The sequence below is a fragment of the Pelophylax lessonae genome, assembly GCF_965119305.1.
Source record: "Pelophylax lessonae genome assembly, chromosome: 2".
Taxonomy (NCBI): Eukaryota; Metazoa; Chordata; class Amphibia; order Anura; family Ranidae; genus Pelophylax; species Pelophylax lessonae.
Window position 1 is genome coordinate 120,288,045 of NC_138769.1, and position 15,888 is coordinate 120,303,932.

General features: G+C 44.4%; 2 protein-coding genes across 2 annotated transcripts in view; one reads left to right on the top strand and one right to left on the bottom strand.

Annotated features, from left to right (window-relative positions):
• The window catches only part of TMIGD1 (transmembrane and immunoglobulin domain containing 1), a 532,600-nt gene that overhangs the window by 212,828 nt on the left and 303,884 nt on the right, over positions 1-15,888 (top strand). The gene's annotated exons all lie outside the window — the stretch shown is intronic.
• The window catches only part of CPD (carboxypeptidase D), a 239,753-nt gene that overhangs the window by 53,120 nt on the left and 170,745 nt on the right, over positions 1-15,888 (bottom strand). The window contains exon 14 of the mRNA XM_082244945.1: positions 9,580-9,715. Coding sequence (XP_082101071.1) covers positions 9,580-9,715 — 136 coding nt within the window. The remainder of the gene's footprint in view (positions 1-9,579; positions 9,716-15,888) is intronic.

Sequence of the window (15,888 nt, forward strand, 5' to 3'; positions counted from 1 at the left end):
TTAAGTCCAGAATTGGACGCACTTTGCCCTCTTTCCTGGGTATTGTAAATAGGTTTGAATAAAACCCTTGAAAACGTTCTGTCCAAGGAACGTGGACTACCACTCCTTGTTGTAGTAAATCCGTGACTGCTCTCCGCAGATCTTCTAAACGATCCGGGGATAGTCGGATATTGGAAGGGAAGAATCGCGCCGGTGGGAGAGATCGAAACTCGATCTTGTACCCTGACCTTATGACTTCGCAAACCCACTTGTGCGGGATTCTGGAAAGCCATGGATCCGGGAACCGGCGAAGACGTCCCCCCACCCCAATTATGGGTGGGGGCGCACCTTCAGGCTTTGGACGATCTTCAGGTCTGGAGGGGGCGGGCTTTTGCTTGCCCGACCAACGTCCCCTGAAGCCTCCTGAAGGAGCTTTGGAGGACTTAATTTTTTCACCCGCGGGACGAAAAAACTTTTTGTGAGCAGAGAAAGAAGGCCCTCGTCTTTGACGAGTTCCTTTACCCTTAACATTTTGCGGTAAAAAGGTGCTCTTTCCACCCGTGAGATCCTTAATGATCTCATCTAAGTTGGCTCCAAATAGACGCTCTCCTAAAAAGGGGATATTAGCCAATGCTTTTTTGGAACCTTGGTCGGCTAACCAACCTTTTAGCCACAGTGTACGCCTGAGAACCACTGCTGAAACTGATGCTCGCGCCAATAATGGAGTGGCGTCTAACGCCGCATCACACACAAACTGTAACCCCTGTATCATTTGTTCCAACAAATCTGATTCCGCCTGAGGGACCTCTTCTAAGTCCCGGCGTAACCACTTGGTCCATTCAGTTACAGTTTGCGAAACCAGACCAATAGCAATTATTGGTCTGAAAGCTGATCCAATCAAGGAAAACATGGTGCGAGACATAGCTTCTATCTTGCGATCCACTGGATCTTTAAAAGACGGAGCGTCTTCTAAAGGAATAACCGTGGCTTTATTCAATCTAGCAATTGGTGAATCCACCACAGGTGGTTCTGTCCATTTCTTAATGAGGGTTTCCTCAAACGGATAACGCCTGTTAATGCGTTTAGAAATAGCAGAGGTGCGTTTTGGCAGACTCCATTCTTCTTTGATTGGATTGCCAAAACATTTGGGCAATGGAAAAACCTTCGCCACTTTGATGCGTTTTTTAGTCCCAAAAGGGATTTCAGTTTCAGCTATTTCCGACGGAATACCCTGTAATCTTAAGGTTTCTTGAACAGATACAATGAGTGCGTTTACCAACGCTTCCTCTCGGGCTATGGCTGATGCCGAAACATCCTCCTCACTGTCTGAAGAGACAGTACCCGAGACACCAATCCCAGATGAAGTACCTGCAACTGCAGAAATAGGCTCAGATTCCGGCCCCGCATACTTACTTGAATGTGTCGCGGCCGACCAAGCGCAATGCAATGGTCTGCGCGCGCTCGTAGGCCGGCTGGGGTGACCACTAGTGTCGCCCAGTCCGGCGTATTTGCTTGAAGATCTCACAGGAAAAAAACACTGGAGAAAACTACATAAAAAATATTTTTTCTAAAGAAAAAATCTTGCCAGGACCAAAAAGATCCCAGCAAGGAACTTAGGTCCTTACTCCAGACTAGACAGAAAAAAACTGATGCCTTGTAGCAGAGAGAGGGAGGATATACCCTCAGGGACTGTCCCTAAGGTGGAGCCAGAACGTTTTTTCTTTCTGCCTAGTCCTGCTCCTGCGGAGACAACATAACCCAGTTCTTGTGAATCAAGAAGACTACGTCTGTCAATGAATTTGAAATTACAATTTTTTTTTTTAATTTTTTTTTTTTACACAACGTTGTCACTAAAAGATAAATTTCTCACACATGACATGGGTATATGTGGAATGACACCCCAAAATACATTCTGCCACTTCTCCTGAGTATGGGGATGCCCCATGTGTGAGACTTTTTGGGAGCCTAGCTGTGTACAGGACCGCGAAAACCAATCAACACTCTCAGGTTTTCTAATGGCGTAAATTGTTCATGTCACCTCTGCACTACCTGTCACAGTTTCGGAGGCCCTAAAATTCCAAGATAGCACAAAACCCCCCCAAATTACCCCATTTTGGAAAGTAGACACCCCAAGCTATTTGCCGAGAGGCATGGTGAGTCCATGGAATATTTTATATTTTGCCACAAGTTCCGGGAAATATATATATATATTTTTTTTTTTTTTACACAAAGCTGTCAGTAAATGATATATTGCTCACACATGCCATGGGTATATGTGAAATGACACCCCAAAATACATTCTGCTGCTTCTCCTGAGTACAGGGATACCCCATGTGTGAGACTTTTTTGCAGTCTAGCCGAGTACAGGACCCCGAAAACCAACCTCCACTTTCAGGCTTTCCAAGGGCGTAAATTGTTGATTTCACTCCTGACTACCTATCACAGTTTCGGAGGCCCTAAAATTCCAAGATAGCACAAAACCCCCCCAAATGACCCCATTTTGGAAAGTAGACACCCTGAGCTATTTGCAGAGAGGCATGTTGAGTGTTTTGCAGATCTCACTTTTTGTCACAAAGTTTTGGAAATTGAAAAAAGAGGAAAAAAAATGCATTTTCCTGTTTTTTCTTCATTTTCCAAAAAAAATGAGAGCTGCAAAATACTCACCATGCCTCTCAGCAAATAGATTGGAGTGTCTACTTTGCAAAATGGGGTAATTTGGGGGGGTTTTGTGCCATCTTGGCCTTTTATGGACTTCAAAAGTGTGATAGGTAGTAAGGAGTGAGATCAACAATTTACGCCCTTAGAAAGCCAGAAGGTGCAGATTGGTTTTCCGTGTCCTGTACGCGGTTAGACTGGCAAAAAGTCTCACACATGGGGTATCCCTGTACTCAGGAGAAGCAGCAGAATGTATTGTGGGGTGTCATTTCACATATGCCCATGGCATGTGTGAGCATTATATCATTTACTGACAACTTTGTGTAAAAAAAAAAAAAAAAAAAGAAATAATAATTTTCCCGAAACTTGTGGCAAAATATAAAATATTCCATGGACTCACCATGCTTCTCAGCCAATAGCTTGGAGTGTCTACTTTGCAAAATGGGGTCATTTGGGGGGGTTTTGTGCTATCTTGAAATTTCAGGGCCTCTGAAACTGTGACAGGTAGTCAGGGGTAAAATCAGCAATTTACGCCATTAGAAAACCTGAAGATGTGGATTGGTTTTTGGGGGCACGTACACAGCTAGGCTGCCAAAAAGTCTCACATATGGGGTATCCCTGTACTCAGGAGAAGCAGCAGAATGTATTTTGGGGTGTCATTTCACATATACACATGGCATGTGTGAGCAATATATCATTTAGTGACAACTTTCTGTAAAAAAACACCAAAAAAAAAAAGAAATAATAATTTTCCCGACACTTGTAGCAAAATATAAAATATTCCATGGACTCGCCATGCCTCTCAGCAAATAGTTTGGGTGTCTACTTTTCAAAAAGGGGTCATTTGGGGGGTGTTTGAACTGTCCCGGCATTTTATGCTCAATCTTATCCACACATCACCCACTCTTCTAACCACTTGAAAACCAAGCCTTTTCTGTGCCTTTTTGTTTACATGAAAAAATATTTTTTTTTTACTAGAAAATTACTTTGAACCCCCAAACATTATATATTTCTTTAAAGCAGAGGCCCTATAGAATAAAATGGTGGATGTTGCAAATTTTTTTGTCACACGGTATTTGCGCACAGATTTTCCAAACGCAATTTTTGCGAAAAAAATACATTTTTTTAAAATTTATTGCACAAATACACTATATAATTCCAAATTGTTTGGTAAAATTCAAAAGATGATCTTATGCCGAGTTCATAGACACCTGACATGACATGCTTTAAAAATTGCGCACGCCTGCGCAGCGGCAACAAAGTACGTACATTTTTAAAAACCTTTAAAAGTCTCTACAGGTTACCACTTTAGACTTACAGAGGAGGTCTACTGCAAGAATTACTGCACTCGATCTGGCGATCGCGGCGATACCTCACATGCATGCTGAAATTGCGGTTTACATATGACACTAGACCAACGCTTGCGTGTGCCATTGCGCGCAAGTACGGGGGGAAAGGGGGGGGGCTCGATTTTTTTTTTTTGCTTTTTTATGTTATTTTGACACCTTTGCTTTAATTTTTTTTTTTAAATCATTTTTATTGTTATCACAGTGAATTTAGATATCCCCTATGAGAGCAATCTGTAGTGACAGGTACTCTTTTTAAAAAAAATTGGGGTCTTTTATACTCTAGATCTCTACTCTGACCTTAACGCATCTGACCACGCCAAAATTGGTGTGATAAAATACTTTCACAATTTCCCAATGGCCCTGTTTATTTCTGGCGAAAAAGAAGTCATGAAATGCTCGTAGCCTCCGGCATCTTAGGCCATAGAGATGATTGGAGCCATTCTAATCTTCAATTAGCTCTATGGTTAGATAACTGAACCACCGGCTGCACTCTCGGGTTAACCGGTGGGACAGGAGAGCCCGAGAAAAACCACGGAAGGCTGCGGAAGGCGACGGTGGGGGGGGGGGGGAGGCCCCTCCCACTGCATGTAAAAGCAGTCTAGCGGCCAATTACCTGCTAGGATTGCTTTTACACGTAAGCCGACCGCTGGCTGTAAAAAACGATACCAAGATGATGCCTAAATCTGCAGGCATCATCCTGGTACAACCACTCAAAGTCCAGCAACGTACCAGTACATTGCTGGTCCTTGTTTGGCATATAGGTTTTTTTTTTTTTCATGCAGCCTGTGGGCTGAACGGAAAAAAAGAGAACCTATCAGAAATCAGCACAGGAATAATGCGTAGTATTACTCATCATTAACCGCCCAAACAACCACCCACTGAATTTAATGATGGGTATACACGACACTATCCACGTATACCAAAATAGGATTTTAACTGCAGTGCTGAAATCAGAAAATCACCACAGCTGCTATCAGCAAAGGTATCCATATATGCTGAGCGCAAACACTGTTTGTGTCAGAATATATAAAATCAATGCGTGGTAGCCGACGAGTACCTGCAAGAGAAACAGGTCACAAAAGAATGAAAAAACAAAGTACATTAAAAAAAGTACATTAGGAAGAGTAGGACATATAAAATGACTGACACAACAAAAGTTTTTGGATTCTCATCATTAACCGCCCAAACAACCACCCACTGAATTTAATGATGGGTATACACGGCACTATCCACGTATACCAAAATAGGATTTTAACTGCAGTGCTGAAATCAGAAAATCACCACAGCTGCTATCAGCAAAGGTATCCATATATGCTGAGCGCAAACACTGTTTGTGTCAGAATATATAAAATCAATGCGTGGTAGCCGACGAGTACCTGCAAGAGAAACAGGTCACAAAAGAATAAAAAAACAAACAAAGGACATTTAAAAGTACAGTAAGAAGAGTAGAAGGACATATAAAATTACTGACACAACAACAGTTTTTGGATCCTTTTATTTTTCTTTCTAACTGTTTCTTCATGTCTTCATTTGGGACTGCGATCTTCCAGCTTGGGTCTCTCAAAATGTCGATGGACATCCAACATCCTTCGAGACCCTGTGTTTGTGTGCCCTACACTGTGTCGTGCTGTACCCTACACTAATACTCCACTAGTGTATGGTAGCGCTCAAAACATTCCCCGATGCAGAGACCAGGTTGGTCAGGACATTTGGGACAATAATAACGGGTCTCACGCCTAAATCCGCGCCTGCTACAGACACGACATCGTCTTTGGGGTCGTATTTGGGTAGGGGTACGCGGGATGGCATAAGGAAAATGCCTCTCATGCAGCCGGCTCACTGCATCTGGAAGGGGAAGTTGGGCAGGCATGCCTCCTGGGTACAGGTAGGCAAGGATGACCGCTTCCTGGAATTCCCGGAAGGGTCCAGTTCGTCCTGACGCCCTGTATAGGACAAAGGCGTTCAGCAAAGCCAATTGGAAAAGGTAAACAGACACTTTTTTGTACCAGCGTCTGGCTTTACGGGCAACTAAATACGGCGCCAAAAGCTGGTCGTTAAGGTCCACCCCTCCCATATTAAGGTTATATTCGTGGACACAGAGGGGTTTCTCCATAACGCCAGTTGCCGTAGGGATTTGGACTGTCGTGTCTGCGTGAAGGGAGGACAGAACATAAACATCCCGTGTATCCTTCCACTTCACCGCAAGCAATTTGTCCGTTTTCAAGCAGGCTCTCGCCCCCCGACTAAGACGGGAATTTACAAGCCATTGGGGGAAGCCCCGGCGATTAGGTCGCACGGTGCCACATGCGCCAATTTGTAAATCAAGCAGGTGACTAAATAGTGGCACGCTTGTGTAAAAATTGTCCACGTACAAATGGTACCCCTTTCCGGATAAGGGTGACACCAAGTCCCAAACAATCTTACCGCTGCTCCCTATGTAGTCTGGGCAGTTCGGGGGCTCCACAGTGCTATATTTTCCCTCATAGACCCGGAAACTAACTGTATAGCCTGTGGCCCTGTCACACAATTTATACAGTTTGACCCCGTATCTGGCACGCTTGCTGGGGAGGTACTGTTTGATAGCAAGACGGCCAGTAAATTTAATCAGGGACTCGTCAACGCAGACAACTTGTTCGGGGGTAAACAAGGCTGCAAACCGCTGATTGAAGTGGTCTATGAGGGGCCGAATTTTGTGGAGCCGATCATATGCAGGGTCTCCCCGAGGACGACAGATTTCATTGTCACTGAAATGCATAAATCGCAGAATTTGCTCGTATCTCCCCCTGGACATGGAGGCAGAGTACATGCGCATATGGTGAGCTGGGCTAGTGGACCAATATAGCCGCAATTCACTTTGTTTAGTTATGCCCATGTGGAGGGAAAGGCCCAGAAAGATTTTAAATTCGGAAACCGTTATAGGATTCCAGCCGAATGGTCTGGCAAGGTGCGAATTTGGGCTGGCGGCGATAAATTGTTGTGCATATAAATTTGATTGATCCACAATAGATCTGAAAAGATCTTCCGTGAAGAACAGCTCAAAAAAGTTCAGGGGCGTAAAACCAGCTGTCTCCACGTGGATTCCAGGTTGGGCAGTGAATGGGGGAAGTACTGGCGCTGTAGAATCAGTGGGTTGCCAATTGGGATATGCCAGCGCATCAGGGAGGGCACTATGGGCTCTACGGGCCTGTCTTCGAATACGCGGTGGCTGCGGGTCACTACTTGTGCTAGCCACCGCACCAGCTTCAACTGCACTTAGGGGACTCGCCACGTCACCAGGTGATACTGCAGTGCTGGTTGTACTAGGTCCAGGGTGTACTAGGCCGCTGGCGCTTGCCAGGTCGCCAGAAAAATGAGCGGCACTAGTAACCACACTCTGCTCCATACGAGCACCCTGCGATTCCTGCATCTCAACAACTCCAGAATGGGGTCGGGTACGCCTGGGTCTAACAGGGACCCATCTGTCGTCAGAGCTGTCTGTCAGGGAGCCGCTGCCGTCATCAGGTTCATATACTGACACTAATTTGGTCATTGTAGCTTCCCCATCGCTATCAGATGACCCGGTCAGCATATAACTGAGAGCCTCTTCATCATTGTACGAACGTTTGGTCATTTTGGTAACTAAATTTACCCGTACAGTGATGTGACTCACAAGTAATAAAAGCACCTGGTCGTCAAGGACTATTTCAAGCGCTACCAAAAAAACTGCTAATGCTAGCAGGGATCAGGCCTGACTCTGCTAACACAGTGGTTTTGTGTCTTGTGTTTTTTTGTAAGTGACAGTAATCTGTTGATTACTACACTTACCTGGGTGAAAGGGTTAAACGCAGGTGCTGGCAGGAATCAGTGCTGACCGTGCAAACACCGCGTTTTGGGAACCCTAAACTATGGGGGCGCTAGTATAGTTCTGATCAGATCAGATATTGATCTGTTCAAACACTATACTAGAAATGGAAGTGTATGTGCGTGCGTGCGTGGCAATCAAGGGGTTACTTCTAACTATGCGCCGGGGATCTGGGGGGGGGTGACGGGGACCCTAAACCTCCTTTGGGATAGAAGCTAACTCGCTAGCGCAACTTCAAGTCACAATGACACTAATACAAAATACAGTAAAAACACTATATTATGTGTGTATTAGTGTGCAATGTGACGGGGAAGGGGTTAACTGGATGTGATCAGGGGGGGATCAGGGGTTTAAATCTTTATTGGAAGGGGCTGGCGGGTATCCTAAGGATAAAAGGAACGGTGGCAAGCGCTACACCTGGTCACAAGTCACACTTATACGGGTATATAGAAAATGCTATATACTGTATACAGTGTGCGTTGTGGCAGGGGGTGTAGGGGGTGATCAGGGGCTTAAATCTTTATTGGACGGGTGGCGGGGACCCTAAACCTCCTTGGGACAGAAACTTAGTCGCCTGCGCAAATTCTGATCACAATGACACTAATACAAAAATACAAAAACACTGTATATTACGTTTGTATTAGTGCTGATGTGACAGAGGGTGTAGGGGTTAACGGCGGTGATCAGGTGGGGGTCAGGGGTTGAAATCTTTATTTGGGGGGGGGTGGCGGGTAATTTAAGTGGAAAAGGGGGGGCCGCAAGCGCTAGACCTGACCACAAATCACACTTATACGGGTATATAGCAAAATGCTATATACTGTATACGGTGTGTGTTATGGCAGGGGGTGTAGGGGTGATCAGGGGGGGTCAGGGTATTAAATCTTTATTGGGCAGGTGGCGTGGACCCTAAACCTTCTTGGGACAGAAACGTAATCGCCTGCGCTAATTCTGATCACAATGACACTAATACAAAAATACAAAAACACCGTATATTGCGTTTGTATTAGTGCTGATGTGACAGAGGGTGTAGGGGTTAACGGCGGTGATCAGGAGGGGGTCAGGGGGGATCAGTGGGTTAAATCTTTATTAGGGGGGGTGGGGGGTAATTTGAGTGGAAAAGGGGGGGTCGCAAGTGCTACACCTGTTCACAAATCACACTTATACAGGTATATAGGTAAATGCTATATGCTGTATATAGTGTGTGTTGTGTCAGGGACTGTAGGGGTTAATCGGGGGGGCGATCGGGGGTGAAATGTGCCTATCTAAGTGTGTATGTACGTGCTTGGTGCTGTACTTACAATTAGATGTGCCCTCCTCTCACGCTGGATCCAAAAAGACCGTTGTGAGGGGAGGGCACATCTCCTCTAAGCCTGTGTTTACATTTCACAGGCTTAGAGGGTGATCTGATTGGGCAGGACCGATCAACAGGTCCAGACCAAAAATGATTGGCCTGGACCTGATGACTGATCGGTTCTGACCCCAATCGAGTCATCGGCGGGACCGCGGGTGCGCACGCACCAGAGCGGCTAAGGCTAGTGACGTATCGCTACGTCACTCTGCCTGGCCGGGGCTGACCGCCGCAGTACATAGTCGTGCGGCGGTCGGCAACCAGTTAAGACATTCACTGGAGAGAGGATCATGGACTACTGAACTTCTGGCCAAAAGTTAAAATGACATCTCCGTGAATAGCAAGGACTAAAAAAAGTACTAGAAATCACATTAGATAACAAATAAAAGAAACTCCAAATTCTTTACTTATGAAATCGCTGTCCAGATCCTTGCCATTGGCATTGTTTTGTCCAATTTTTGAGGTACAATCTTTCTCTGTTGCTTTTTCTCTGCCATCAGGATTCACAAGCGGCACAATAACAATTCTTGTTCGGTCAATTAACTAAAAGAAAGAAAAAAATTAAATACAATAAATTCAATTATATGTATGTATATATATTTTCTATATATATATATATATATATATATATATATATATATTTATTTACACACACAATGCTTATCATAAATGAGTACACCCCAACAGATTTGTCAGGAAACCTTTACTTTACTTTCAGAATCAACATTTTCTTTGGGACACTATACTAGAAAATACTCCCACAAATGCAGGCCACTGATTGCAACAAAGACTTGTTAACTTGCACACACAAAAGTGGGGTAAAATCAATTTTCCTGAGTTAATCGACGGACAGCGCTCCATGAATCATAACTAGTGAGTTATATTGTCTCCTCCAGGAGTAGGACTAGGAAGAACAAAAAAACACCTGGCTACACCCATGGGCCGTCATCAGCTGGTATACAACCCCCTCTCTGCTCTAGGTAGTCAGTTTAGTAGCAAGCAGTATTAGAAGTATCAGAAGACCGAAGTAATAGCAACCAATAATGTCACCTCTGGGATAACGTAGGCAAGGGAATCTCCCAAATATTCCCAAATGGAGGTTTCTGGAGAACCGAAAGTACTAAATTTAAATCCCATGGTGGCAAAAGAGAATGTACAGGTGGAGCCACATGTCAAACCCCCTGAATGAATGTAGGAACTAAAGAGTGCGTAGCTAGGGGTCGCTGAAAGGAGATTGCCAGCGTACTCAAGGCCAACTTCTGATCAACGCCCTGTTGAAAAAAAGTTAAGATCTGAGCCACAGAAAAGGATCAAGGATGAGCGCCAATCGACTCACACCAAGAAATGTACACTTTCCACCTACGATGGTATATCTTACTGGAAGACGACTTCCTCGCCTTCACCATAGTAGGGATCACTGATCCAGACAGACCTTTATCCCTCAGTACCTGGCTTTCAATAGCTAAGTTATTAAAACCAGCGACTTTAAAGCAGGATGGTAGATCAGTCCTTGGGACAACTGGTCTTCTCCGAGAGGAAGCTCTCAAGGGACGTTTATAGCCACCAGTATGACTGGAAAATACTCACTCTTGATTCCGTGCAGGAACTGTGGAAGAAGCCATAGCCGATGATGATACTGACCTTACCGTGGCCCGTGGACACCTACAGCGTCTATCAGAGGACCCCTTGAACTCGTTACAAATTTCGGTATCTTTCTGTGGAGACGAACCTGCTAAAGGAGCTGCATGTAAGACTCTGCAAACAGAACTGTCTTGATGGTGGTTACCACCGAAATCAGAACCTGTATGCAAATTGGGAGAGTGAACTATCTGTGTGACAGCAGCTGGTGAATCACGGCCTGTGGTCCCTGAAGTTTATGCAGAGGAAGGACTACCCTGGTCAGAAATAGAATCCGAGTAAATAAATTCCCTGGACAGGGGTAGGGGGGACCTTAGGTAGTACAGACATCACCTGAACCTTTGCAGGAATTAAATCCACACAAGGAGACACAGGACCTAAAAAAAAAAAAAAAAAAGGATAAGCTTTGTCCCCCTTTCTGGGTACCCCAAAAAGAAACATTTTGCAGGTCTCCTTGATGCTCACCAAAGAAGTCCACAGGGCCTTAAACCAGTGAAGAGTCCCTCCACCCTAATAATGGGTGAGGGCAGACCTTCATGCTGAAGGAGTCTTGTCTGCTGGTCTAGGGAAGCTAGCTCTAGGCTTATCCCACTAAGGTTGCTTGGAACCTCCCAAGGAAGATTTAAAAGATCTATTTGCCTTATTCTCTGTCCCAGAAGCACAAAAGACTTTTCTTTTGGCTGAGCAGGAGGGCCTCCTTCTGCAGCAAGGCTCCTTCCCTTTCCTTGACTGTGGAAGGATGGTACTCTTCCCCCCCATGATACCTTTAATGATGTCTTTCAGGGTAGCCCCAAACAAGCGATCGCCTTGAAAGGGCAGATCAATGAGAGCTTTCTTAGAGGCTTGGTCTGCGGACCAATTCTTAAGCCACAGCCCGCGCCTAATCAGCACAGCTATAACAGGAAGTTTGGACAGCACAGGAGCTGTATCCAAAGCTGCATCATAAAAAACTGCAGCCAATCAACCAACTGGTCCACTAAATCGACATAAGCAGCGGAGACCTGCTCACTCCCCAAGCCCTGGCGCAAAAGTTTGGCCCATTCAGTTAGGGCTCGAGACTCCACGGCTGAGGCAAGGACTTGCCGTAAGCCCGAACCAGCCAGAGTAAACACGCTGCGTACCACAGCCTCTGCTTTGTCAGCTGGGTCCTTAAAGGATGGGGGTTCCTCTACTGGGATAATGGTTGCTTTATTCAACCTGAAATTAGGAGGGTCCACCATTGGTGGACTAGCCCACTTTTTTAAAAGTGACTCCTCAAAAGGGTAACGTACAGCAAAACGTTGGGGGACCACAAAGGGTAATTGTGGTTGTTCCCATTCCTTACAGGAAAACCTGTCAAAATAAGGCACATAAGGAAACACCTTTGGTGTTATGATGCGGCTTGTGCATACCAAATGACACAGCCACGTCCATGGCTACATCAGCCGCATCCTCCATTTTTAAAGTCTCACGCACTGCAGTGATAAGTGTGTCTACGAGCGCTTTTCATTCACTGCTGCGACCATGGAGAAATCATCCTCACTATCCGATGGATCAGGGGGTGTGATATTAAATCCCCTGGACAGGCCGCGTTTACGGCAGCATCAGGCTCAGAATCAGATGAGACATCCTGAGCAGAGGAGAGTGGGGAACGCTTCCTCCTGGGACTTTTCCCACACGCCCCTTCCACCCAGGACACTAAGAACTGCTGTCAGTGCAACCATGAGAAGCTGGAGTTCTGAGGGACCTGCCACCTTTATGAAGGGGTCAGTGGGGGAGATGTGACCCTGAGGCTCCAAAAGGAAAGGAAGACCTTGCAGCCCAAAAGCGATCTTTTGGCACCACCAAAGAATCTCCTTAAGCCATAGGTTACCTATCAGCAGAGAGAGATAAAAGGGACCCCCAAAGACTCACCCTACTGACCAAGGGACTGCTGCAACTCAAACCCAAGCCTGGTCATATGCGACCCTGTGAGACGTTTAACTTTCTGGCCAGCCTCTGTCCGTGAGGCTATGTCGCGATAGACCTAGCGGGTAGCTGCGGTCTGCACGCGCTCACTGGCTGGGCTGGGGGGACCACTGGATCTAGATTATCCAGCCCGTTGCCCAACCAGGTAGTTGATTATAGATCTCCCGAGAGAAAAATAAAAAAGGAAGGAGAAAATTGCTAGGACCAGAAATCCCAGCCGGGAGCCTAGGTCCTTACTCCTGGAGGCCAAAAGGGTTAAGTCAGTGCTAAAAAATAATGGTGGCTACACAAAATATTGACAATTTGGGCCCAATTTGGACATTTGCACTTAGGGGTGTACTCACTTTTGTTGCCAGCAGTTTAGTCATTTATGGCTGTGTGTTGAGTTATTTTGAGGGTACAGCAAATTTACACGGTTTTACAAGCTGTACACTCACTACTTTACAATGTAACAAAGTGTCAATTCTTCAGTGTTGTCACATGAAAAGATTTAATAAAATATTTACAAAAATGTGAGGGGTGTACTCACTTTTGTGAGATACTGTATATATGTATATATACACACACACAGTATATAAAAAAACATGAGTTTGTTAAAGTGTTATTTAAAACCTATGGGCTATGCATGCAAAAACTGGATAAACAAGCCATCAATAACAGCTAATAATGCTGTATAATCAAACCATTTAGCCAAGTATTGATCGTAAACATATGCCAGTGTTGTATTTATAATAGGATTTTCCTTGTCAAGCTAATTACAGGCAACTCACTGAGGACATTTGAGAAAGTAGCCTGGCCTTTCATTTAAAGCAGGGGTGTCCAACCTGTGGTCCAAGACGGCTATAAATGCAGCCCAACACAAAATCGTAAACTTACTAAAAAAAGTTGATTTTGTTGGAATTTTATTTATTTTTTTTTAAATGTGTTTACACTTTGTCAAACTTTTCTTCTGCCCCATGCGTTCACAAGGTCTCTATCCCACTCTTCACAATCACGCCTTAGTCATGCCATCAGTTTTTGGCAGCACTAGTAGTACCACTGGATTGGCGTAGGGCCAATGTGGTGCCTATATTTAAAAAGGGATCAAAGTCATTGCCAAGTAACTATAGACCTGTTAGTTTAACGTCTATAGTTGGGAAGATACTAGAGAGTTTAATAAAAGACCACATAGATGAGTTCTTGCTGGAAAAAAATATTTTAAGCAACAGACAGCATAGATTCATGAAAGACAGAAGTTGTCAAACAAACCTGATTTCTTTTTATGTGGAGGTAAGTAAAACCTTGGACAGAGGGGTGGCTGTGGATGTAGTATACTTGGATTTTGCAAAAGCGTTTGACACAGTTCCCCACACACGGCTAATGTGTAAGGTAAAGTCTACAGGCTTGGAAAGATCAGTTTCTAAATTGATAGAAAATTGGCTAAAAGATAGAATTCAGAGAGTAGTGGTTAATGATTCTTACTCTGAATGGTCTAAGGCAGGGATTCCCAAACTACGGCCCTGCAGCTGTTGCAGAACTACACATCCCATGAGGCATTGTAAAACTCTGATATTCACATACATGACTAGACATGATGGGAAATGTACTTCCTGAACAACTGGAGGGCGGTAGTTTGGGAATCCCTGGTCTAAGTTTATCAGCTATGTACCCCAAGGTTCAGTGTTGGGACACTTCCTTTTTAAAATCTTTATAAATGATATAGGGTCTGGGATTAAAAAGTACAATTTCAGTCTTTGCAGATGACACCAAGATTTGCAGTGGAATAACTTCCTTACAGGATGTCTCTAACTTACAAGCTGACCTCAATGCACTGTTTCATTGGTCAACTATGTGGCAAATGAGGTTTAATGTTGATAAATGTAAAGTTATGCATGCATCATACATACTAGGGGGAGTAGAACTGGAGAATCCATAGCGAAGAAGTATCTGGGTGTTCTGGTAGATCGTAAGCTTAAAAATAGCATGCAATGCCAAGCTGCGGTTTCCAAAGCAAGCAAAGTCCTTTCTTGTATTAACAGAGGCATGGACTCCAGAGAGAAATATAATTTTGCCCCTGTACAAATCATTAGTAAGACCTCATCTGGAATATGTAGTTCAGTTTTGGGCACCAGTTCTTAAAAAGGATATGGGGGGCACAGACGGAGATGGTCTATCCCCCTCCCCCCTATTTTCCACCCCTCCCTCCCAGTGTACTTCCTTGCCTTCTCTTTTTTCTCTTCTCCTTTTCAGTGTCTGTTTTTCTGTTTTTGCTCCCCCCTTTTAGTTCTACCCCTTCTGGGGGTTTTAATACCATACCAAAAACCAGGGAATCGGAAATGAATGGGGGTATTTCTTTGATAGCCTTTTTCTTCAGAAGTGGGGGTACCATGGTGCTACGAAATACCTGGGTGGCTGACAGGGTATATTTAGGAGCCTCTGAGCCTGTTTAGGATGTTTGCATTACCTACTTTCACCTGTTAGCCATTCTACGACGATGGGGTATTTTGTGATATTTTGCTTTGTATGACTGGTCGTATACGCACTTTCTGTGTAATGTTGTTTGCAATTTCTGTGGATGTTCCTCCATTGTTTCTGATTTTCTATTTATAAATAAACATATTTGGGAAAAAAAAAAAAGGATATGGGGGAACTGGAGAAAGTGCAGAGAAGGGCAACCAAACTGATAAGAGGCATGGAGGAGCTCAGCTATGAGAAACGATTAGAGGAACTGAATTTATTCTCTCTTGAGAAGAGGAAATTAAGCGGGGATATGATACAACATGTAAGGGGTCCATATAATGAACTTGGTGTTGAGTTATTCACTTTAAGGTCAACACAGAGAACAAGAGGGCACTCTTTACGTCTAGAGGAAAACAGATTTTGTTTCCAAATACAGAAAGGTTTCTTCACCATAAGAGCTGTGAAATGTGGAATAGACTCCCTCCAGAGGTGGTTCTGGCTAGCTCAATAGATTGCTTTAAAAAAAGGCCTGGATTCTTTCCTGGGTGTACATAATATAAATGGGTACTAATATTTATAGGTAAACTTGATCCAGGGAATATCCGATTTCCTCTCGGGGGATCAGGAAGGAATTTTTTTCCCCTGCTGTAGTAAATTGGATCATGCTTTTTGGGGTTTTTTGCCTTCCTCTG